The sequence below is a fragment of the Archocentrus centrarchus genome, chromosome 19 (genome assembly GCF_007364275.1).
Source record: "Archocentrus centrarchus isolate MPI-CPG fArcCen1 chromosome 19, fArcCen1, whole genome shotgun sequence".
NCBI lineage: Eukaryota > Metazoa > Chordata > Actinopteri > Cichliformes > Cichlidae > Archocentrus > Archocentrus centrarchus.
In genome coordinates, this window is record NC_044364.1 from 23840047 (window position 1) to 23864360 (window position 24314).

The 24314-nt window shown below is 40.7% G+C and overlaps 1 protein-coding gene across 1 annotated transcript; it reads left to right on the plus strand.

Moving 5' to 3' along the window:
- The first annotated feature begins 2563 nt into the window (after nucleotides 1-2563).
- Nucleotides 2564-24314, plus strand: ipmkb (inositol polyphosphate multikinase b). The gene is made up of 6 exons (XM_030755705.1): nucleotides 2564-3828; nucleotides 8936-9021; nucleotides 10817-10913; nucleotides 11724-11896; nucleotides 17954-18035; nucleotides 20598-24314. The coding sequence occupies exons 1-6, from the start codon at nucleotides 3591-3593 to the stop codon at nucleotides 21365-21367; spliced, it is 1446 nt and encodes a 481-aa protein (XP_030611565.1). The 5' UTR covers nucleotides 2564-3590; the 3' UTR covers nucleotides 21368-24314.

Below are 24314 nucleotides of genomic sequence, written 5' to 3' on the forward strand. Positions count from 1 at the left end.
ACTTGTTACAGTTTCCATTGTCATATTAGTTCCTGTTTTATTGTGATAGTTTATTGGCCCTCGTGCCCTGTATTTGGTTCTGTCTCCTTATCACTGGTTAGTTTCACCTGTTTTTATGTTACCCAACTGTTCACACTTCCCTTGTTATCCCCCAGTGTGTTTTGTGTTTGCCTTTCACTTTCAAACAAGACATTTCACTTGGAATCCCATAATTCAATTTCTCCTTCAAGGATATTGCAGCAGTCTGAGACTTTTGTCTCTAATGGTAAAAACTACTGAGTCATCTGCATAAAGGTTTTTGCGATTTGTCAGGCAGGTTGTCTATGTAGATGATAAAAACACCAGGCCTAGGATTGAGCCTTGGACTACTAAGGTAATCCTCAATCCAAGCTAGAAATGTTCCCCCTGGGCCTATAGCTTCCAGTTCTGAAATTAAGCCACTGTGCTAGAGCCTGTCAAATGCTCTACTGATATCTAGGCAGATAAGTCTTCCTTCCTGTTTTTGGTCAGCTGCGTTAGCTCTAGGTTAAGGCATCGGCTGTGACATGACCAGCCGATGGTCATGCCAGCCAGTCAAACTGTTTGTTGAAGATGAGAGTCTATCTACGTATATATTCCCATGCATGGAATAACTTATCCAGTTTTCCATTGTTGTGGATTGTGCTGTGTTTTCAAAACTCAGTTGGAGCCCTAACTGGGATCGCATCTGGTCCTGTTGCCTTGGTGATATCGAGTTTTAATAGGATTTTACAAATGTTCTTTGGTGAAAAGACAACTTTGCGTAGTGAAGCAGATGTCTTTCTGATGACTAGAGGGACTTCTTCTACATTCTTGGATTCAGGGATAGTTTACTTTCACGCAAAGATTTCTAAGAAGCACTCCACTTTTGCCTCTGAGGTTACATAATTCTCGTTGCCTATCCTAGTGGAATATCACATTTACAACCTTCAATCATGAGACATTTTACTGTCCACCACCAGTTTTTACTTTTTAAGTTTAATTTTGCAGTATTTCTTCACTGGATGACCTTGAAAAAGTCACATTTGGGCTACTGTAATTCCCTCCAGTCAGCCAAAATCTCCCCCTCCAGCTAATTCAGACCTCAGCTGCTAGCCATTGTACAGTTCTCCTGACCTGCTCTGTACATACTGACGAGGATTTGGACCAAGCATTTCAACTCTGGATTCATCACTTCATAAGCTCTGTTAACATGTTAAATTTGTAGTCTGAGAAGGAACCAAATGTATGTAAGATGTCCTTCGGGTTTGAGACATAAAGCAAACATTCACTGCCATAAACTGAGCTCTGGATTTTAAACTAAACCTCTACATGGCCTCACTCCTACCTACATTTTAGATTCACTTCACCTTATGAAGCTTCTCCCTGCATTCTCACCTTGTTACAGTTTTTGGTTACAGCCCTGCAGCGCTTTACTCAAAATATATTTGTACAGAAAGATAAAGTAAAGAAAATGTTATCTGTTTTATTCCCCTTCTGTAGTTTGCATGCTACATCTGGGAGGGGATGGTGCAGTTATCTACAAATGGCCCGTGTCTATCCTGCGACAGGATGTTGACATGGTGGTACAAGTACCTGGGCATCCACATTGAGACCAGGCTGAAGACCAACAAAGAGGCTGAATACAAGAAGGGGATGAGCAGACTGTTTCCTAATGAAGCTGAGATCCTTCAACATGTACAGCAAAACACTGGAAATGAACAGAATGAGGTGATCAGGATCGTGCTATGTGACTGGCTGTAAACTGGACACATTTGAAGCTGTGGTGGAGGGGTCAAACTGTTATCCATCTGCACAACTTACAGGACATGCAGCAAAGAACCTTCTTTAACAGACTGTCTGAACTGCACTATCACAAGGACAGATACATTCATTCTGTCATACCATATGCAATAACTCTCTAGAGTGCAACCCATCTGCCAAGCATGGAATCATGTTGACAGTTTCACCCCTGAACTGTCACAGCTCTTATCACACACTAAGACACATTATTGCACTGTCCACTACTCTCTGCACTTTATCCCTTATTTGCTGTGCTGTTAGGGTAACACTTGCCTCCGCCTGCTCTACCCTGCCTACACTCTCTTCTTCATGTCTTTTGTTGCTGTCCTATGCTTTGGATGGTTGCCCCCAGGTATTTAAACTCATCTACCTTCATTACTTCTACTTCTTGCATCTTCACCTTTTCACCTGTTTCCCTCTTATCCTCTCAGCATATTTTGTTTAATCTTTGATTTATTTAGGTTTGTTTTTGTTGCCCTTGCTGTGTGTACTTTCTTTTTGCTTTTTTATTTGTATTCTTCTTCAAAGCACTTTGTGGCAACGTTCTGAAATGGGCTCTACAAATAAAGTTTATTATTTTTATAATCAGCGAAACACTGACACTGCGTTTGTATTTAGTCACAGAACAGAATACAGTCTGTTTTGAGTTTCATCGTGATGGAAAATGTTAATTAAGGCACGTGTGCTGCCGTTCATTGACGAAAATTGACGTTTTGCGACAGTACTGGCAAGTGTCGCAAACGTTTGGGCTTGAGCTGCTTGTTACGTAGAGAGGCTGCCGCCTACACTGACCTGGATATCTGCGGCTAAGGAAGGCTCTGCCGACCTCGTTTCATATCAAGGATTTTAGGACTGCGGCGCATCCCGAATATACCCGTTTCCAGCTGCGTGGGCCTCGTCTTAAAGGCGGCTGTACAGCAGGTGTGGAGCTCTGTGTGTTACACTGTGACGCGAGAAAGGACTGGTTTGGCAGCCTAATGGACAGTAAGCAGTGAAATCAGGACTGAATGGCAGTTATTATGCCATATCGATACTTCATGGTCGCTGATGACCCGGTCTGTGTGACTCTCTGCTACGTGGAATTGTGTGTCTGTGTCGTGCCATCAGCATTTACTGAGACAGCAGTATTTACCTTTGAACCACGGAAGTGGAGCTGCGTCAGGCTGGCTGAGCTGGAAGAGCGCGAGGCTGGAAGTGGTGTGATTTTATCTCCATAATAAAGGCGCCAAGTGGTTTTGTTTACGCTTATATGAATGCAGTTTGGGATTAAACAGAGGAGTACAGCTGGGGCAAAACGACAGCCAACTTTTCACTAGTGTAACAGCGTTTCGTTCTTGACCAGTGCCGTGCACACTGAATGATCTATCTGCCTTCAGTGGCTTTACTTTGCAGCGTGCGGGCGGGCGGAAGCTGCCGCTGGCTGCTGCTGGCTTGACTCTGGTAGGAAGTGGGATGTGGCCGGGATGTATTTATGCTGCTGTCCGAGATGTGAGAGTCATTGAGTCAGCGCTGCCTCAGGAGCCGTTGTTCTCCGGCGCTCACGGCAGGGGTAACAACACTGTGGCTGTCTTGTTCTTGAGGTCGAAGCAGCGAGCAGGACCGGAGCGGCTGGGCTGGCTCCGTGTGAGCGGGACCGTCAGCCTCACCCCCACACAGTTTGTTGAATTTGTGCGCGTGGCAGTATTCTGAGCTTTACGTAATAACAGCATGTGAATTACGTCTTTGGCTTTTTGATTTTTGCCCTGAACAAAGACTGAGTCCCGCCACTCCACCATCACGTTTTTAAACAGATGTCAAGAAGTCAGCATCAGATGATGATGGAGTCCTCTGTAGCGCTCGGCAGACTGGAGCTGACCCCCGCCGCTTCCGCGGGTGGGGTCGCCCTGACCTCGCGGCTCTCTGGCGGCGCACCCGCGAAAGAAAAATCGGGCCAGTTATCCTCGGGGCCACAGAACCAGGCTCACTTCAACGGCTGCGTCCCGCTGTCGCATCAGGTGGCGGGTCACAAGTACGGAGTGGATAAAGTGGGTAAGTCACCTGGAGACACTCTTATGATCCTGCAGTAGGATCTCACTCAGTGTGAGGAGGACACACCGGCAGCTGTTACACAAATGATTGTGGCTTAATCCTTATTTAGTGTAAAAAGACAGGTCGTATACACCCCTCCTCTACCCTTCAGCAATATACACTTGTTTGTTTAACCTCACCATCCCATCCAGAATCACATCAGGAAAATTACGGTGGCTTAAACCATTTAGCGGATGTGTCTAAAGGTCCACGTATGAAAACAGCAAACACACAAACTTGAATTTGACCTTTTTGAGCAGTGTTAGTAATACATGTGACATTTTATCGTATAGCCTCAAAATCCTAGCACGATATTTCCAGGAAATTTGCAATAGTGATATTTCTGATGATCTAGAAAAAAACAGCAGCTTTCAGGCAGCATCATTTATAAGTGTAAGTAAATGAAATTCTTCTTTTCCAATGAGCTACGGTCACTGATGACCCACTTCTTAATGTGAATCTATTGAGACCAGGTGTCAGCAGTATTATAGTGCAATAGTAGTGATGCAGCATGAGTCAAATGTAAGCACAAAAGTAGCAGAGGCAGTTTTTTTTTTTCCCTGAACATTTTAAGTATAAAACAACTGCTTAACACTGTAACCTTGTAACTCTTGACAATACTGTCACATAATAAAACAGAACAATATTTTCTTCCTGGGATTTTAGCTCTTGGTTTGAGCAGATGTTTAAAGTCCTGGTTTTCCCTCAGGTAACTGCATCAGTAATTTGCGTCCTGTCACACGGTGCATAACAGTTTTGTGTTTTGTTGGCAGGTGTTGAAGTAGATCCCTTTCAGGTACTAGGTCATCATTAGAGGTGGACACACAGATATGACTCAGATGTGCCCGGGCTCGTATCATTGTTGTGCACTAGGGACCGTAAACGCATGGTGTTGCTATAGCAATGCCATCGTGATAAGAGATTTGTATATCAGGTAAAAATTTATACTGCTATTATAATAGACAGTATAACATGGCACAACCCTAGTCAAGCAAAGTGTATGCCTCCTTATTACAGTTCAACAAAAAAGGCTGCCAGACAGCCAACAACCAGCTTCATAAGAATCAATATGACAACTATTGATAGCATGTACCATAACAAAATGCGTCTTGATTCAAAATAATAAAATGTAATTTTCTTTTGCACAAAAAGTCTCACACAGCCCGTTTCAGAGACTTGGTTGTGTAGTGAGAGAAGTCAGCAGTCGTGCGAATGACATGATCGTCCGATCCTGCCAAATTTGATGGCCACAGAAAACTTTGTCCTCCACAGTTTGCCTTTAGAGCTCCATCACTTTGAGATTTGACTTTTTTTTTTTCTTCTTGCAGCTGCGTACCTCTCATCAGTTCAGCGACTCTGTGCATCACTCCACATATGCTGGTGTGTGGTTTAACAATGACAAAATGCTTGATATTGTCCTGTCGTAATCTCAAACATTTTGTGAGAGCCTCCTCTTATACTTTGTGAAGACGGATAGTCAGTTCTCCTTTTCTTGCCATGTGATGTTTGGGTGAGTGGTTAAGGAGATGGATGGATGTTAGCTTGCATACAAGCACTTCTCTTCAATCTACCGTTCACGCGCATTCATACTCAGGGTTCACTATCTTGCCCAAGGATACTTTGCAGGTTCGAGCAGCCAGGGATCAAACCGCCAACCTTCCGATTAGTAGGTGACCTCCTGAGCTACAGCTAACCTCTGGGAAGCTGGTGTGCTGTTTAGCAGTGTCACAGCAAGAGCTGGGCTGGGATGTTCTCCCTTTCCTTTGGATATCCTTTCTTCCCCCCAGAGTCCAAAGACATGCATATCATGTTGTGTGTGAATTGTTAGCCATTCACACACATTCATCCAGCACTTTTTGTGCCTTTTTAAAGCTCTAATCATCACACATCACTCAGACTCAGACTCCGGTGAATGTATCAGGGGTTCATTATCTTACCCAAGGACACTTTGAGGCGACAGGGATTGAATCACTGACCAGTTGGTGGATGACAAACACTAAGTGCTGAGCCACAGCCACCCTGTGTCCATTTGAAACCTAAAGTGTTTTACACTATTTTTATTCCAAAGAATATATGCAATAAAATTGCTGTTTTGCACTGTTACATAAAGGGTTTTTTTCTTAAAAGTTCAATTTTTCTAAGAAATGAAAAGTATTTTATGTTGAACTGCTGTTTTGTTATTTTGAAGGGTCTGTTACAGCAGAGAGGTACTCCTGATTAACCCCAACCCCCCCTTAGCATCTTGTTGCTGTCACAGATTTTTCAGTTGGTCTTTTACATACTTTCACATTATTTCCCCCCCCTCCCTTTTTCAAATGTATTTTTGTCAGCGGGCAGCTCTAAGAGTTGTCTGGGATATGAGATTTCTGCACTGAATTCTCAATAATGTGGAACAAAACAAACACTTTTATCTGTTATTGATTTTGTGACAAGAATTTTAAGTATGTATCAGCCACACCTTTAAAAACATTAACAAATGAGCAAGAATGGTAAATGACTTTTTTTTTTTTTTTATTTTTGGGATGGTGTTTTTAATTATTTTTTTTATTTAAATATGTGAGCAGGAAGTGAAGCTCCCATCACAAACCTATACCAGCTACACCACCACATGTGGGTTGTGCCACATTTGATTTGAGCTTATTTATGAATTTGTGACTGTGGTCTCAAGAGCTTGAAATAAAGGTGGCTGGACTTGTTTCAGTTTTTTGAAGATGTTTCAATCCAAGAGGATTCTTCAGTTCTAAAACCAGAACGTGGAGAGTTCCAGGTATTTAAACCCTAGTGGGGGTTATCGACGTTGGAGGAGATTGTGGACCCACTGTTGATCATGTGAATCATCATATGAGCCACGGTGTTAAAAAAAATGTGGGTCATTACCATCAGTGGTTTCAGGTGAAAGTACTTGGTCTTTGACCCCCCTCTGTCAGGTGAGCTTTTGAGGTCATCTGATGTAGGCCGTGAGTGAGAATTTCAGCTGTTCACTATTGAAACAGATCACTATCATCACACTTTGCAAACAGGCACGGCCATTAGTACTAGAAATTGGTCATCTGGGACTGAGTAAAGCTTGTAGTTAGGGTGGATCCTTGACCACCTCTTAGTAATGTTGCTGTAAGCTCAGACTGCTGAGCATTCCTTCTTTGCGCCCCTCGTCACACATGCCTTTAAATTTAATTTTCAGTCTAGCAGAGAAGAGTAGACTGGGGGGGTATGCAGGAAGGGACTGCAGGTCAAACTTGAACCCGGGCCACTGCATTTTACCCAGAGGGCACATGGGTGTCTGATTGACCTCTGAGCTAAACCGGTGCTCTGTTGTGGTTTTTGCAACAGTTGTAGAACAAGTTCAGCATGTCATGCTCCTGACTAAGAATGATCTCCTCCCACTGTTTGCTGAGGGCACTAGTACTTCTCCACCACGTTTTTCTTTTTTTTTAAATGGCTATTTTCACAAGTGATTGACATATGTCCAGGTTTCAAGTCAGGGCAACATTGAACAACACACATTTTGAAGAGTAGCAAACAACACAAAAAGGTCTGCTTAAGATGCTTTTTCATGACTGGAAATATGTTTGGTTTAGGTGAGGTTGCTGTTTGCATAGACTGTGCCACGTGGTATCCACTCACTGGCTCTGAATCGATTGAATTACCTGTACTATTCTCACACAGGCTTAATTCTAGTGAGGTGGAAGTGTTTGAATATTTGCATTCAAAATATGGTAAAAAGATGGTAGTGAGACTCGCTATGGTTTGTGGTTTAGAGACGGTGACAAAAAGACAGGTGGTGAAGCTGAAGAAGATTTTCATTGGGAGTGACCTGGATGGATAGGATTAGAAATGAGTACATCAGAGGGACGGCTCAGATTGAGCACTTTGGAGACAAAGTTGGAGAGGCAGGGCTGAGATGCAGAGGAGGGATAGTGGATATATTGGACATAGCATGTTAAATATGGAACTGCCAGGCAGGAGGAAAGACCTCAGAGAAGACTCATGGATTTAGTGAAGGCGGACATGCAGAGGGTTGTGTGACAGGAGGGGGATGCTAGAGATAGAGGCAGATTAGCAGCTTTGAAAACCCTTAAAGGGAGCAGTCGAAAGAAGGTGATGATTCAGGCATGAAGTAGTTTTGTCTTTTTATTACTGAACAATAATTTATTACAACACTTCGTGTTCTGGTGCAGCAGCAGGTGCAAGAGCTTGTGGTCTCTTGGTTCTCCATTGATACCACTGGCTTCTGTGTGTTCACGGTGTAATGATGGTACCTAGCCACAATTACACTGTTGCATTCCATAAGCTGGTTTGCCTAAAACAAAAACATAAAGATGCAGCATCCTGTAACCATGTAACAGTTAAATGAACTGCCGCTTGACTGGCTGATGAGGGTATACAACTGCAATTGACGATTGTAGTTATTCTTTGATTGTTATATTCCTTTTCCTCTATTTAAAACCTGTTTAGAGGGGCTAATAATTCCTCTGTGCAGGAAAAAGCCAATCCTTGTTACTGTAACTGTACTGTAACATCTCTGACTGACAAAATGTTCCCATCCATAAAATAACAGTAAGAAAAATCATAACTCAAAATAAACTTCAGTTTAGCAACAAATTCTCAGAAATGAAAAGCTGGATTCATAAAAAATAGTCTACCAGTTTCTCAGCTGTTCCACATACTGGCATTTCTGGGTCACGTTGCTGCTCTTAGTCCTAAAACTAGCTCTGAATAAATTGTCAGTCAAGATTAATTATTACTGTGAGAATTCAGGCCCTGATGAAGTGGTGGATGATTAACAAAGGACAGATTCTCATGGAGTCCTTAAGTGATTTACTATCTTATGTGTTGTATTTTATTGCTGCTGTGCGTGCGTGCATGTGCATGTTTTCAGTCACGTTTATGATTTCTGAAGTTTATTATTACGCTCAGTGCTAAAGGAAGTTGAGGCAGTACTTTGTTTATGGTTAAAGTGTAGTTAAACAGTTAAACTGAGGTGTCTTTTAATCATTGTTGGCTTTCATAGTGATTATGGTTCTGCTCTGAGTTCCATTTTCAGTGCCATCTTTTGTGTTTCTTGCAGGTATTTTGCAGCACCCAGATGGAACAGTCCTGAAGCAGCTTCAGCCTCCACCCAGAGGTCCACGAGAGCTGCAGTTTTACAGCATGGTACACACACATACACAAACACACAGTATGGGCAGCCTTTCCGTTCAGGGTACACAAAGCTCCAACAGTCAGTTGTTTGTTTTTTTTGGAGGGCGTGCTGCAAAAAGGAGCATCTATATGGCCCAGTGTTGGAAATTTCGTTTTTAATAAAAGTTTAAATTAAGAAAAAAAAACAAGTAAACAAACAGAATGTATCTCTTTATATTTACTGTGACTATTTCCTTTATTGGTAATTGCAGCCTGGCAGGCAGCAGCATACATGAAGAGCATTTCCATCCTCCTTTTCCAGTGATGACACACTTCCTAATTTCATGTGTGAATCTGTTCAAACAAAGTGCCACCAGTAGCGTCATATCCGGTGACACAGCATAAGTCAAATGTAAGCACGAAAGTAGCGTAGGTAGTGTTTTCCCCGGAAATTCTAAGTATAAAGTAACTGCTTAACACTTTACTTTAACAATAATTAATGATATGTTATTGCTCAGCCCTGCTGTGTGCAAATAAAATCTTATAACTTAGATCTATCTTTGTTTTTTTTCTGTTTTTTTTTTTTTTTCTTCTCATTAAAATCCTGAAAAAATCATGAACCTTTAAAGTAAGGATTTGATATTTGGCACAGGCTTATGCCGACTTATCACAAAATGTATATAAAATTCAAAACGGGACAGGACCTGGTTTCTGAGGTCATGGTGGGTAGAGATGGATGGAGAAATGCAAAGTCTTAATTATTAGTACAAGTACCACACATTCCATAGGGGTCTGTGTATCCACTGGTCAGCCTGCTGCTTCACTGTTTTCTTTAGAGCTTAGCATTGTGTCAGACTCAGCAGCATTCAGGAGTGAGTCAGCGCATGATGTCTGCCTGTCTTTTGACTAAACCACAACTTATTCCCAGCAGCAGATGTATCACACACCAACTAGCATCACTCCCAGGTTACAAAACTTTACTGAGATAAAATATCAGAAAGAAATATAATCAAACAAAGCACACATTTAACCTTTAGGAAACTAAAAAAATTCCATGTTTGATAGATTTAGCCATTAAGAGGTCCGTATGTCTAAATTCAGATAAAACTGAAGCTATTATACTCGGCCCTACAAATCTTAGAAACATGGTGTCTAACCAGATACTTGCTCTGGATAGCATTACCTTGGCCTCCAGTAACACTGTGAGAAATCAGGATATTCAATTCAGTTTTTTATATAGTGCCAAATCACAACAGTCACCTCAAGACACATTATATTGTAAGATAAAGAAAAATTACAGAGAAAACCCAACAGTCAAAACGACACCCTATGAACAAGTACTTGGCAAAAGGGGGAAAGAAAAACTCCCTTTTAACAGGAAGAAACCTCGAACAGAAACCAGGCTCAGGGAGGGGCAGTCATCTGCCGCAACCGGTTGGGGCTGAAGAGGGAGAGACAAACAAAATACAGGCTGTGGAAGAGAGCCAGCGATTATTAATGACTCATGATTAAATGTGAAGTGGTGTATAAACAGAGTGAAAAGAGGTGAATGAAAAAGAAATACTCAGTGCATTATGGGAACCAGCCAGCAGCCTAGGTCTATAGGAGCATAACTAAGGGAGGGTTCAGGGTCACCTGATCCAGTCCTAACTATAAGCTGTATCAAAAAGGAAAGTCTTAAGCCTAATCCTAAAAATAGAGAGGGGTTTCAGTCTTCCGAGTGGCCTGAAAGCTGATGAAATGAACATTTCCAGTTAAGGAGCAGATGCTACGATCATTATAAAAAGATGTACGCCATAGTGTGACATTCTGTGTGTATGTGTCCTAGGTCTATGCAGAGGACTGCTGTGATCCCTGTCTTGTAGATCTCCAGACCTATCTGCCCAAATATTACGGCACCTGGTCCTCTCCCGACAGCCCCAATGGTAAGAGACTGAATGGTACTGCACCATCTGTGTTCACACAGATCATGTGTTAAGGAGATGTAAGGTGTGCTGCATCCTGGGAGTTTTAGTCAGAATGTCTGAGTAGTGAGTATATGGGCATCTGGTTCAAGACTTCTTCTATGTTCCATTCATGGCGGGGGGCTTAATGGTCAGGTCAGTGGCCAATGTGTTTGCCATCCACACAGACTGTTTACCTGTGTGTAACAGCTCAGACTATAAGGAGACTGCAAACAGAAAGCTGAGAGCTACAGGAAGCAAATATCTTGTCCCTTGCCTACAATTACTGGCATATTCATATGCAGATATCTGTTTAAAGATCAGGCCTGCCGCAGCTGACCTGATGACTAGACATCAGTATGAGTATTAGTCCTTATGTTTAGATTTTTCTAAATGTGACCAATATGTATGCAGTTGAAAATCTGATGCTTCTCTAAGCGAGGGTCACACTGTTTCGAAAAGCATAGCATATGTGCAATAAGCTGATATTGTTAGCTATGTGGCTGACTGATTTAATATTCAGGCTTTTCTAGTAATCTTTCTGACCAAGTTGGGAGGCTGGGATAGTTCCAGCCCCCAAATACAAATGCATACAGTGACGTATTAGTTTCAATGGAAAAAAAATGGTTGTGTCTTTGTATTATGCTACACTTATATGATTTTCATTAACCCACACTGACATGCCAATAAGCTTCACCCTATGAATGTTCATCATATCAGAAGCTGTCAGTTTACATGTTAATAATAATAATAACACCATACCTCACATCACTTCACTTGTACCTGTGTCAGACCTGTACCTGAAGCTGGAGGATGTGACTCGCCGCTTCATCAAGCCATGTATCATGGATGTGAAGCTGGGCCAGCGGAGCTATGACCCATTTGCCTCACAGGAGAAACGGGAACAGCAGATCAGAAAATACCCACTGATGGAGGAGATAGGCTTCCTGGTGCTTGGCTTGAGGGTGAGTTTGGTCCCTTATACTGATACAGTCATGATTAAAAACAAAGTACACACTCTTCAAATTCTAAGGTTTTACCACTCAGGTCTTAGGATTGGTAAATGCAACCTCAGGTGAGCTACTAAGCATGACATATTACACCATGTCATTATTTAATAAAAACTAAGCAAAGATGGAGAAGCAGTGTGTTAAAAATTAAATATACAGTCCTAACTGTTTCCATAGAATTGAGACGGTAAGCAGATGCTGCCTATCAAGTGTACTTGATTAGTTGATTATCAGCAAGTGTGAGCAGAAGCAGAAGTTTGGCAGTTTGTGGTCTGGAACATTTAAGTGTGTTAACAAAATGCCAAGAAGGAACGACATCAGGAATGATCTTAGAGAAGCAATTGTTGCTGCCCATCAATCTGGGAAGGTTATAAGACAATTTGAAGTCCATCACTCCACACTGAGAAACATTATTCACAAGTGGAAAATATTCAAGACAGCTTCCAAGCTTCCCAGGACAGCAAAAACCCCAAGAGCTACAAATCAGACCCCGCAGGCCTCAGTTAGCATGTTAAAAGGTTAAAGTTCATGACAGCATAATTGGAAAAACACTAGGTAGGTATAATAGGTATGACTTGTTTAAAAGGGTTGTCATGAGAAAGCCTCTTCTCTCTAGAAAGAACATGGCAGCACAGCTTAGGTTTGCAAAGCTGCATCTGAACGAACTGCTTCTGGACCAGTGTCCTTAGTGGAGATGTTTGTCCATAATTCACAGCATCACATTTGGAGAAAAACAAACACAGCATATGAGCACAAACACCTCATACCAAGTGTTAGCACAGTGGTGGAGGGGTTGTTTTCCAGCCACAGGACCTGGGCACCTGCAGTCACTGAGTTAATAATGAACGCCTCTGGACATCCAAGTATTCTAGCGTCAGGTGTGAGGCTGCCTGCCTTCATGACAACAAATCATTGCTGCTACAAAAAGTTTACACATCTTACCTTTCACACAGATATTTCAGTGACTTGCTAACAGTCTGTCATGTTTGGCTGTTACCACAGACAGGAAGTTCCAGTGACACTGAAGATAATAAAATAAATAAAATAAAGTCATGGTGTTTAACATTACTTTGCTGTAAAAGGTGCTGTATTTTACCAAGTTGCATCTTTTTACCAGTGCCTTAGTTGTAAGTTCTAAAACAGGTCTAAGGTTAAAAAATATATATCTATATAAATAATCTATGTATCCAGAAAGGTGGGTGAAAATTGCATAGTTCCAATATAGACTAACATCTTTATTTTCACATTTATGATTTGAATTATTTGAATTACTGAATAGGATGTAGGTTATTAAAATATGTATCTTAAAAAGCATTCTAGGCTGCTCTGTGTTTGAGTGTAATAATGCAATCCTAATGTCTGCAGCCAGCATGAGGAAAGACCTACACAAGGCCACAAATCAATGAGATAATGAGAACAAGTAATGTGTAACATCTGTCATGAGACATGCAGCTGAACAACGAGAAATGGGTTAATTTTTAACCCGTGTAATAAATCAGCTGAAAGGCTGATTGTATGTCTGCTAATGCTTATTGTGCATGCACAGACACAATCACACACACTTGGTCCACACTAAACAAACCGATAACAGGAACAGAGAGAGAGCTTATCTGTTTGAAAGGAAGAGAGTCACATAGCGAAACCTTTATCAAGTCAGTCAGTTTCCATTACAACTTGTTGTCTGCATCATCAACAGTAAGTGTCCTGGTTTGTGTTTTCCTGTCTGCAACAGGATGAGCAGAAAACATCTACAGAGCTTTAAGAACTGGTTTCTGTCTTTTTTAAATGCCTGTTTAGGTATTTATATTAGTGATGTAGGTCAGAGAGTGTTGTTTGATGCCAGTGATGCTCCAGAGTGTCAGCATTGATACTAGGAGAGCTTTTGTTTCTGCTTTGAATGAATGAAGTTCAAAACCATGAATCTAAACTTGGGGTTTGGTTGATTTTTACATGTAATGGACTAAAATGTTGACTGGACCTGCTGTGCTCGCCAACCATCCACATTACTTGCCACATTTGACCTGCTGCGACTTCATCTTCTGTTCCAAAAATAAATTCAAAAATTTGCTATTTGGGAGCAATCAAATGAGGTGTGTCCCTTCAGAGCTTTGAAGGGGATTGCGTTCAGATTTAAACAGAGTATGCTTTTAGCTTTTTGTGCCTGCAGAACTTTTTGATCACACTGTGTATGTGTGAGGGGAACATTGCTGCTGAGACCTTGGTTATTATGTTATTAGTAAGCTGCTCCAGTTTGTACTCTGGGATGTGGCAGAACAAAACACAGCTGGCCCCTGAATCTTTGTCCTAGTTGTTTCAGACACATGTTCCTATATTCTCTCTTTGGCTACACTTTAACAAGAAAATTACTGCCCAAATCACAAGTCCTCAAATTAAAATGAAGTTTAAATTCTGGGGCTTTTTTTTTAGAAACTTTCCCACTGTGTTGGAAATCTAGTTTTAGAGGTGTACAGTACCGAGGCTGTGAACTTCCACATTTATCCACAACATAGCCTTAAAGAGAGAGAAGAGCAGTGTTTGTAGCATGAGCAGCAGCAAGAAATGGGGAGAATAGGTGTGATTCATGGCTGAGAGGTCATGAACTTTGTTTTGAGGAAATAAGTAACACATTTCTGGATGACAGTCTTTGTGTGAAGAATGTACTGTATTGATCGATGGCTTTTTACTGATTGTGTGACGCTGACAGGGCAGCAGCTTTATAGCTTTATCTCCCCACCCTTTGTAAACTGCTCATAAAATGTAATGTCTGCCTGTGGACTTTAGCTGGTGTTTGCCATATTAACTCTGCAAAGACTGCTGGAAGTTACTGCACTGCATGATGATTGGCAAAGTAAAAGAACATTGCATAGTACAGCATACCAAAGAATCAGCTGAATTTCTGGTAATTTCTAAACTGACTGTTCTGATCTAAAGTATGAGACTGCACATAGAAGTGAAAGGATGCCAAATGTTGTAATAAGGTAAATTAAATAAATGTCTGTGATTGCATGAATATATATGCACTGCCATTTATAGTACTTTTCTAGTCTTACTGACCACTCAAAGTGCTTTGGACTACAAGTCACATTTAACCACGCATTCACACATGTTAATTCTATTCACTTTATCGGTCTCTGAATTACCAGTTAACACTGGGCTTGTCATGTGGGCTGTAGGATAAACTGTACCTGCAGGCACAGGGAGAATATGAAGAATCCACACAGAACAGCCAGCCAGAAACCTTCTTGCATTGAGGTCACAGTGCAGTCACTAAACATATGAAACATAAAAGGCAACAAGTGGGTCTGTCAGCTGGCCAAGCCAGGGAAGGGTAAATGGACTGGTTCTCATATAGCACTTTTCTGATCTACATGAGCACTCAAAGCACTTTATACATCATGGCTCCTTCACCCATTCACACCAGCCCTTTTTTCTACACTCACATGCTTTCTATTTAACATTTACACACATTCACACTCCGACAAACACATCGGACAGCAACTCAGGGTTCAGTATCTTGCCCAAGGATACTTTGGCATGCAGACTGGAGCAGCCCGGGACTGAACCACCAACCTTCCAATTGCTAGGTGACCTCCTGCTCAGGTGTGTTGTATCTCTGACTAGGTCAGCTCCACCCACTAGTTTCTTTATTTTTTATTTTTTTGGAAGAAATGGAGAAATACAGCCAACAGGGAAGGGCAACAGAGGCCAGCTCTGAATTTGTCAGCAGATTTTCACAAACTTTGAAGTTCCTCTGTCGTTCACACCCTTTGCATCAGTGCTTGATTCAGCTGCAGCAATCAGCCAGTTCTGTAAAAAGCTCAGGAATTCACTACACTACCTGTTCAGCAAGAAAAAAAAAAGCTGATAGTCAGAAGATACATTGTGAAGATGGCAGACACTGCAACGCAGCAAAAGAAGAGTGAGCACTGGACTAACAAACATCTTAGTGCAGCTTTAATTAAAACGGCAGTCATGCAATATAAAAATCTTCTACTATAAAAGTAAAAAACATAAAAAGGGGGTTTCATCTGCACTTTCATTCATAGATAAAGACTGGACTGTTTCTCTTGATTCACGGTCAGTTATGATGGAAGTAAATTTATACTTGTTGAAATCCATCCTCTTCAGAGTTTCAGTATGTGCCTTCCCTGTAAATAATGTGGCTTCACACTGCTGAGAGTTGTTTCTGTGTAACTTTAAAAACAGTTTATCCTAGATTTCCAAGGAAGCTACAAATATCTCTGTCAAAGTCTCCCCAAGGACAGCACTTAAAAGCTGAGACACATTAGCTTGTCTTTAAAAATATTGGCTAGTGAATTAATCTTTTTATGGAGGCCTCTACAGTTTAAGTGTTATGAGTGTAGAAATGAGTTTTGGGGTGGGTTGCCAGTCGTAAAGGTTAAAAGCTGTCAGGAGATTTTAGCACAGTGCCAGACCAAGCTGCAGTGAAACTTCAGAACAGCAGTTTAGCTCAGTGTTGGTGATACTGATCTGGGGACGCTTCCCATTTTGTCGATAGAGGATGCTGATTAGTGATCGTCTACCTGAAGATGGAATAAGGGAGTCTTTTTTTTTTTTTCTCTCTCCCTCTTTGTGTGTGTGTGTGTGTGTGTGTGTGTGTGTGTGTGTGTGTGTGTGTGTGTGTGTGTGTGTGTGTGTGTGTGTGTGTGTGTGTGTGCGCGCGCGTGTGTGTGGAGGGGGGACAAACACATCAGACTGTTTCACTCTGGCTTATGTTTTTGTTATCATGCTAAAATAAACATTACATTAAACATTAAATTTGATCCAGTTAGAGTCTTCAAATCTGCTTTGAGGGTTTTTAATTAATTTAGATTATTTTAAATCCTGGACATATTTGTCATGGCTGTCTTGATTTTTTTTTTTTTTTTTTTAAATATGGCGAAAATTAGTATTGAAACCCATTCGTATGGTAAAGGGCCTTATTCAAGGAAGCAGGTTTGCAACAAACCTTTTGAGTTTGCTGACTGTGACTTGAGGGAAATCCGAGTCAGTTATCGTATCAGACTCTGTGAAGTAAACCTGCTCCCTGGCAACAAACTCTTGACTTTCTCTCTGACTCCTCCCTTCTTGCACCTGACACAGCACACTAATCAATGATCAGTCATTTGTCACACTAATGGTTTGTCACAGGTGTGTCTTGGAGATTATGTTAATATTTGAGTGACAATGAGGCTGAAATGACTTTAAGAACTAAAACAGAACTAAATGTCTTTTTAAAGTGACTTTAAAAATGTCTGTGTTCTTTTATTTTATGATAAAATTTGTTCACAGTTTGAGATTCAGTCATTAAATTGTGTCGACATTTTGAAAGGTGCAGTGTCTGAAATGCAGAGAAAATCACCTAAATTGGTCTCAGTTGGTTGACCCAGTTCTGAATCCACCTGAAAGTATCCTAGGCCCCTTCGTGGATCAGGAAACCACGCACGAGTCCATTTGAACAGCACGATGAATCCAAAACTGACAGGGATGACAAATGTAGACCGGATCAGGCCTGGATGCAGTTCAGCTCTGGTCATCCCAGTTCATTCAATCTGGATCCATTCATAGTGGCTTATTTCTTATTTATTTTCATTATTTCCATGTAACTCAGCATGCAGCTCATTAACAAAAACTTTTCAGGTTTGATCTCCAACTTCCACTGGTGAGCTATAGACAAAGGTGTTTGTATAGTTGTGGGCCACTAGGTGGAGGCAGTGTTTGATCAAATCCCAATCCCATTCTCTTCATTGACTCGGTGTCTTATCCAGATAAGTTTCAAATCCTCCACAAAGTCCTGAATGGTCAGGCCCCCATTGTATCTCAGAGATGTTATAGTACCATATTATTCCTATAGACTACTGTAGGAATCTTAAGAACTTACTGTATTTGCTGCCAGTTGATGGGGGAAAAAAATTACTCTTCTCATCAAATATGATAACAGCCACATTGTGTGCTTTAGACCACAACAAATAGACACATATTTTAATGTAATGTTTTTTCTTATTATTTCAGGTGTACAAGGTGTGCACTGACACATTCGAGTCCTATGACCAGCATTATGGAAGAGGACTAGTTAAGGACACTCTTAAAGATGGTATGTATTTGTGTGTGTGTGTGTGTGTGTGTGTGTGTGTGTGTGTGTGTGTGTGTTCACTCACTCGCTCACTTATGCATATGATTGTGTGGAACACTGCTTGTTGAAATTTAGTGCTGCAGGAAGTAGAAACATGATAATAGACCATGTCACAGAGATTAAATCATCTTGAACTTTCTTGAACACAGCATTGAGTTCACTGTAATCAAATGGCCTCCACAGTCACCAGGTCTGTGCCACAAAGAATGAAGTTTACAAGTGATCTTCTTGTGGACTCATCTCTTTTACTGTTGACCATAATATTTTATTACATAGATTAGAACAGGCTGTTGGTATTAAAGGTACTGCACTGCAGTGGTTTGAATCGGATCTTTCTAATAGACTCCAGTTTGTACATGTAAATAGGGAGTTTTCTTCACACACTAAGGTTAATTATGGAGCTCCACAGGGTTTTCTGCTAGGCCCAATTTTATTTACATTATACACGCTTCCCTTAGCCAGTAGTATTAGAAAGCATTACATACATTTTCATTGCTATGCAGATGATACCCAGCTTTATCTATCCATGAATCCAAATGAAACACACTGATTGGGTAAACTGCAGGAATGTCTTAAAGACCTCCAAAAATTCAGATAAAACTGAGGTTATTGTACTCAATCTTACAAACATGGTGTGTAACCCAATACTTACTTTGGAAGGCATTGTGTTGGCCTCCAGTAACACTGAGGAATCTTGGAGTCATTTTTTACCAGAATCTGTCCTTCAACATATTAAAAAAAATGGGTAGGACTGCTTCCTTGCATTTGTACAATATCTGCAAAATTAGAAGCATTCCATTTCAGAGTGATGCCTCCATAGTACCATATCACCCCAAAAGAGTACTTCACTCTCAGACTGCTGGCTTACTTGTGGTTTTTATGGTGTTTAAAAGTAGAATGGGAGGCAGAACCTTCAGGCCCCTCTTCTGTTGAACCATCTCCCAGTTTAGAGTCAAGAGACAGACACCCCCTCTAACTTTTAAGATTAAGCTGAAAATTTTGCTTTTTGATCAAGCTTATAGTTCTGGCTGGATCAGGTGACCATGAACCATCCCTTAGTTATGCTGCAATAGGCTTAGGCTGCTGGGTGGTTCCCATGATGAATGTTTCTTCTTCATTCACCTCTTTTCACTCTGTTTATACACCACTCTGCACTTATTTATTAGTTATTATTAAACTTTGGCTCTCTTCCACAGTGTATTTTGTCCTGTCTCCCTTCACCCCTAACCAGTGGTGGCAGGTGGCTGCTCCTCCCTGAGCCTGGTTCTGCTGGAGGTTTCTTCCTGTTAAAAGGGAGTTGGCTGTTGCTCTGGAGGTAGAGCAGGTCATCTACTAATCAGAAGGTTGGTTGAACCCCAAGTTGCTCTCCGATTTAACTGTCAGAGTATGAATATGTGTGTGAATCTTAGGTAGAAAACAGTGCTTGTATGAATGTGTGTGTAAATGGGTAAATGTAAACGTGTTGTATAAAGCGTGAGTTCTCAGCTAAGTAGAAAAGCACTATATAAGAACTCGTCCATTTACCATTTCCTTCTCACTGTCGCCAAGTGCTTCCTCATAGGGGTTGTCTGATTGTTGGGTTTTCTCTGTATTATTGTAGAGTGCAAATATAAAGGTGACTGTTGTTGTGAATTAAATTGAATTGAGTTTTTTTTTTTTTTTTTTTTTTTTTTTTTTCTATTCTGAAGGAAAAAGCAATCCAACCCAATATTAGTAATGTGGACCTAATGAAGTGTGCAGTGAGTGTATATTACTGGTTTGCAAACATATGGTAAATGGACTAGTTCTTATATAGTGCTTTTCTACTCTAGTTAAGCACTCAAAGCGCTTTATACAACACGTTTGCATTCACCCATTCACACCCATTCACACAAGCACTACACTAATTGCTTTTGATCTAACATTCGCACACATTCACATTGGGAGCAACCTGTGGTTCAGCATCTTGCCCAAAAATACTTTGGCATGCAGACTGGAGCAGCCAGGAACAGCCACCACATGTAGTACGATCACCGTAATGTTTTACTTTTGAACACATGGCAACAATGGTGAAATGACTCAGGCTACACTCTCCTTGAATCCCAACTTTAAAACATTGTGAAAGTGCTCATGAGTGCTTGATGCCATCCTACTGGTTTTATCATATGTGACCCAATCTGGCAAAATGTATCAGAAGTCTCAGGGGCAACTTTTTAGGCCAATAACATGTCATCATGATGACATCACTGGCAGCCGATAATAGCACTCAAAACATGTACACGATCTCTCCCTTGTTGCTAAGAACATCTCGTGAACCCGGAAATGACCCTCACTACAGCACACTGATTCATGTGTTATTGGCCTAAGAATTAGCCCCTGCAACTTCTGGGTCACGTATTTTTATATTTAACTTTCTTTCATCCTTTGCTGATTTGTGTATATTTGATTTGTTTTAACTGTTTTATGAATTTTATTCTTTCCGTAAAGTACAAAGTTTTTTTTATTATTATTATTATTATTGAAATTCTTCTCTTGCCCTCCCAGGCTTGGCTAAATTCTTTCATAATGGAGTCAGTCTAAGGAAGGACGCTGTGGCAGCGAGCATCCGCAGAGTGCAGAGGATCCTTCACTGGTTTGAGTCCCAGCAGCAACTGACTTTTTATGCCAGTTCCCTTCTCTTTGTCTATGAAGGCCTGCCCTCCTCTTTTTCTTCATCCTCCCTTTCGTCCCTCCTCAGCAGTCCATCAATTAGTCCCACTATGATGGTAAAAAATGCCACGTCTTCATCATCAAGTGAAGGTGGTTGCAGCAGGGAGGGGAAAGTTAGACAGGTAAGATTGGGGCAGGAAGAGGAAGTGGCTGAGTACAACAACAACATCATTCAGGTGGCAGGGCACTGGGACTACAGCCTGGACACTGTTTATACCAATCACAGGAAAGGTGATGACAGTCAAAGTGAAGACAGTGGAGCTGTAAGCTCAGTTTCTGGAGACAACGTCTCAGCACTGTGTGAAGAAGACAACTCTGCATGGAAACAATCAGGTGAACTGCAACAACCACCTAATGGAAATGGAAATAAATCACAACTGGAAGGGAAGGATGTGGGTGGAGAATACAGCAGCAGGAGAAGTGGGGAGGAGGTAAAGGACCAAGGAGGAGATGAAACAGAGGGCAATGCAGAAGGCACAGAGGTGGAGGTCAGGATGATTGACTTTGCTCATGTTTTCCCAAGTGAAAGCCACGATCATGGCTACATCTATGGTCTGAAGCACCTGCTGAAGGTGCTGGAGCAGATCCTGTGTGATACAGCATAGAGCTCTCTCTTTCCTTTCCTCCTGACCTGCTCAAAGAAACTCTGCCTTCAGCTCTGCTTTCTGAAGAAACAAAGAAACATCAACATGGTCTCACCTGACTCTGATGGTGTATCTGTCCTGTTTGTGCGTGCATGCGTACAGCCGAGGTAATGGGGCAGCTGTGTTCTTCAGCACTACATGCACAAACCAATCCATAAAGGCATTACCCTGTACTTAAACACCACATCTTCAGCTGATGTTTTACTGATGCTCACACAGGCTCCACAGCATCACCTGGCATCAGTGCATTCAGTGATTTTAATAAATATCTGACACCATGGCCAGTGAAAACATTTGATATCTGTTATGTGGCTATACATACTATAAAATGATTGGAATTTTTCGGCCGCTGATAACGTTAATGAATTAGGTTGGCAGCACTGTTTAAAAGCGAGCTGAAGATCAGAGGTGGCTCTGCCTTTGGAAAGCTCTGCTAATCCATTCAGACATTTTTGGAACAGTCCTGATGTTTCCTGTCTGTTGTGGGCTCAGTAGCTTTTCCACTTCCATGGAATTGTGAGGGTTTTTTTGTTTTGTTCTTGTTTTTTGGATTCCACAGGGTCAGGATTTGATTGACAGATTTTAAATGATATGATGCAAACAGATTTTTCAGTTGTAGTGAATTCTATGCAGTGTGAACTACCTAAAAACTACACTGTTCATTCTGACACAAAACATTTTCCTTCAGTTCACATCCTGGTCATCTTATCATTCACAGGACTTAACTGGATTTGGTTCATTTATGTTTACAGTACAGTGTCAAATTCCAAATAACTGGGACTGGGAAGCAGAGGTTAATCAGGGATAAGATGGACCTGTTGAGTTAAACTGCTCCACATTTTGGAACAAGTTCAGAGCCTGGAAAATGTTGAAGTTTAAGTTGTGTGTTGTTGTTCATACCACTGTCTAAACATATCTAACTCAGGTATTTACTGTAAGAAAAATGACTTAATATTACTACTATAATAGTTTCAGCAAGACGATCCTCATGCTGTCTCAACCATTTTTATTTAGTCTTAGTCAACATTTATCTCATGATTGACCTCTCATCAATGTTGACCTCTTAACCTTTTTCGTGAGCATCTGTCATCTTTTACTGTGACTGCTTTTAACTGTCCTTGTAAATGTCGAGCTGCCATATCAACATCTCTCCGTTCAGATGCCTGTGTTCCTTTGTGTTTCTGTCGCTCTGCTCTCTATATGAAGGCAACTTTGGATATGTTGGACTCCAGTGCCATTGTTTGATCATTAGCTGTGAGGTATTCTGTGATTTTTTTGTTTTTGTTTTTGTTTTTGTTTAATTATTAAGTTGTTTGTATGTAAGGAATGAATTTGCAACAATTGCTAAGTTTGGTAAAAAGATTGCTGCTTTAATTAGTCTGACATAGCTGACAGGAGGGCACAAATATCAGAGTTCTGATATTTGGTGCTGAAGTCCTAACATTTTTACACTAATCAGCTGAAGACAACTTGTTTAATAGTTGGCCTTCATAGTGTTTGGAAGGGTGGACTGATTTGGGTTTTTATGCTGATATGTAAGCCGATGTTGCAGGAATGCAGTCATACCAAGTTTTCTTGCAGTCCTGAATTCATTATCGCTCCTCAGAGGGGAAAAAAACTCGTTCTTGATTTCAGCAAGCTGGGTAAAGAGGACAACATTAACAAAGAAACCCAAGAATGCTTTGAAGCCATTACTGTTTCTAAAATAGTAATACATTTTCAAGAAAAAAAAATTCTTCTGTGGTGTGACAAGGTTGATCCATCATTACTTGATGAGATTTAGTTTCTGGACAAAAATAACAGTTAACTTATAAATGTGACTTTCTGGAAAATTTGTTATTTTATTATCTCAACAATTATTTAAATTGTTCATGAGTATTTTTTTATCTCTTGTAAATTTAATGCTTGAAAATCTGGATTCTTTCTTTTTGAAGTTTGGAATATTACCCCCTCCCCTGTCTTTCTTTATTGAAACCAAAACTGGCAATAATCCACCACCATTTAACAAAAACTGTTGTCATACAGTAAAGTCCTCAAAAACTGTTAAGTGGTGCTTGTAGTAAGATTGTGTTTAGTTGTGGCTCTGCTGGTGTCTGGGCGGAACAAGCAGGGCAGCTTCAGTCACAGCTGTCTCTGCTCCTGGATCTGCGTTAAAATGCTGCAATCCACCACAAATCCAGCTGAATAACATGCAGCTTGTGACATATGAATATAATGAACAAATATGAAAATCCTGATGTTTTGTAAATGAAAATGATGAAATGTATTTTAATTGTAATGTGAACCAAAAAGAAAAAGCAGACACTTTGATATTTTCTCTAACCTTGCTTCTTTTTATAATTTTGATTATTTTTAGGTTAGCAATAATCTCTTAAAGGATGTTTACGGGAATTTTTTTTTTTTTTTTTTAAAGCACTGCCTTATTTTCTGTTAATATATCTTATGTTGAATATGGATCATTTGGGCAGCTTTGTGACTCTCCTCTCTGAGCCTGCTGTGTCGTGGCTAACTAACAAAACCATATGCATGTGATACAGGGCATTGCTTCTGAATAATCATTAGATGAGTCACACTGAGAACCTGTCAGACTTTAACCCCATTTAGTCAGGTCATGTGTAAGTGGGCAGATTCACCAACAGCACATCCACTGTGTTCCTGGAATTACACTGAACATTCAGAAAAGCATTTTAGTCTACATTACAGCCAATCAGATGAAGCACATCAGTGTTTGATTGGGAGGGGTTGTCCTCGGTTTTCCACTCATATGTACATTTAATTCTTTTATGGTACTTTTAAGTGCATACTGATCTGAAAAAGTCTGAATCACTGACTTACCAAATTGTAATAACTATCTACCTAATAACCCAAATTTAGTACATTTGCAACTAAACTGTAAAATAAACTCAAA

Bases quoted from the DNA above. Each gene is read 5' to 3' on its own strand.
- ipmkb (XM_030755705.1), top strand. From the start codon at position 3,591: ATGTCAAGAAGTCAGCATCAGATGATGATGGAGTCCTCTGTAGCGCTC. The intron at 3,829-8,935 runs GTAAGTCACCTG...TGTTTCTTGCAG, and splicing joins GTACGGAGTGGATAAAGTGG to GTATTTTGCAGCACCCAGAT. The intron at 9,022-10,816 runs GTACACACACAT...TATGTGTCCTAG, and splicing joins AGCTGCAGTTTTACAGCATG to GTCTATGCAGAGGACTGCTG.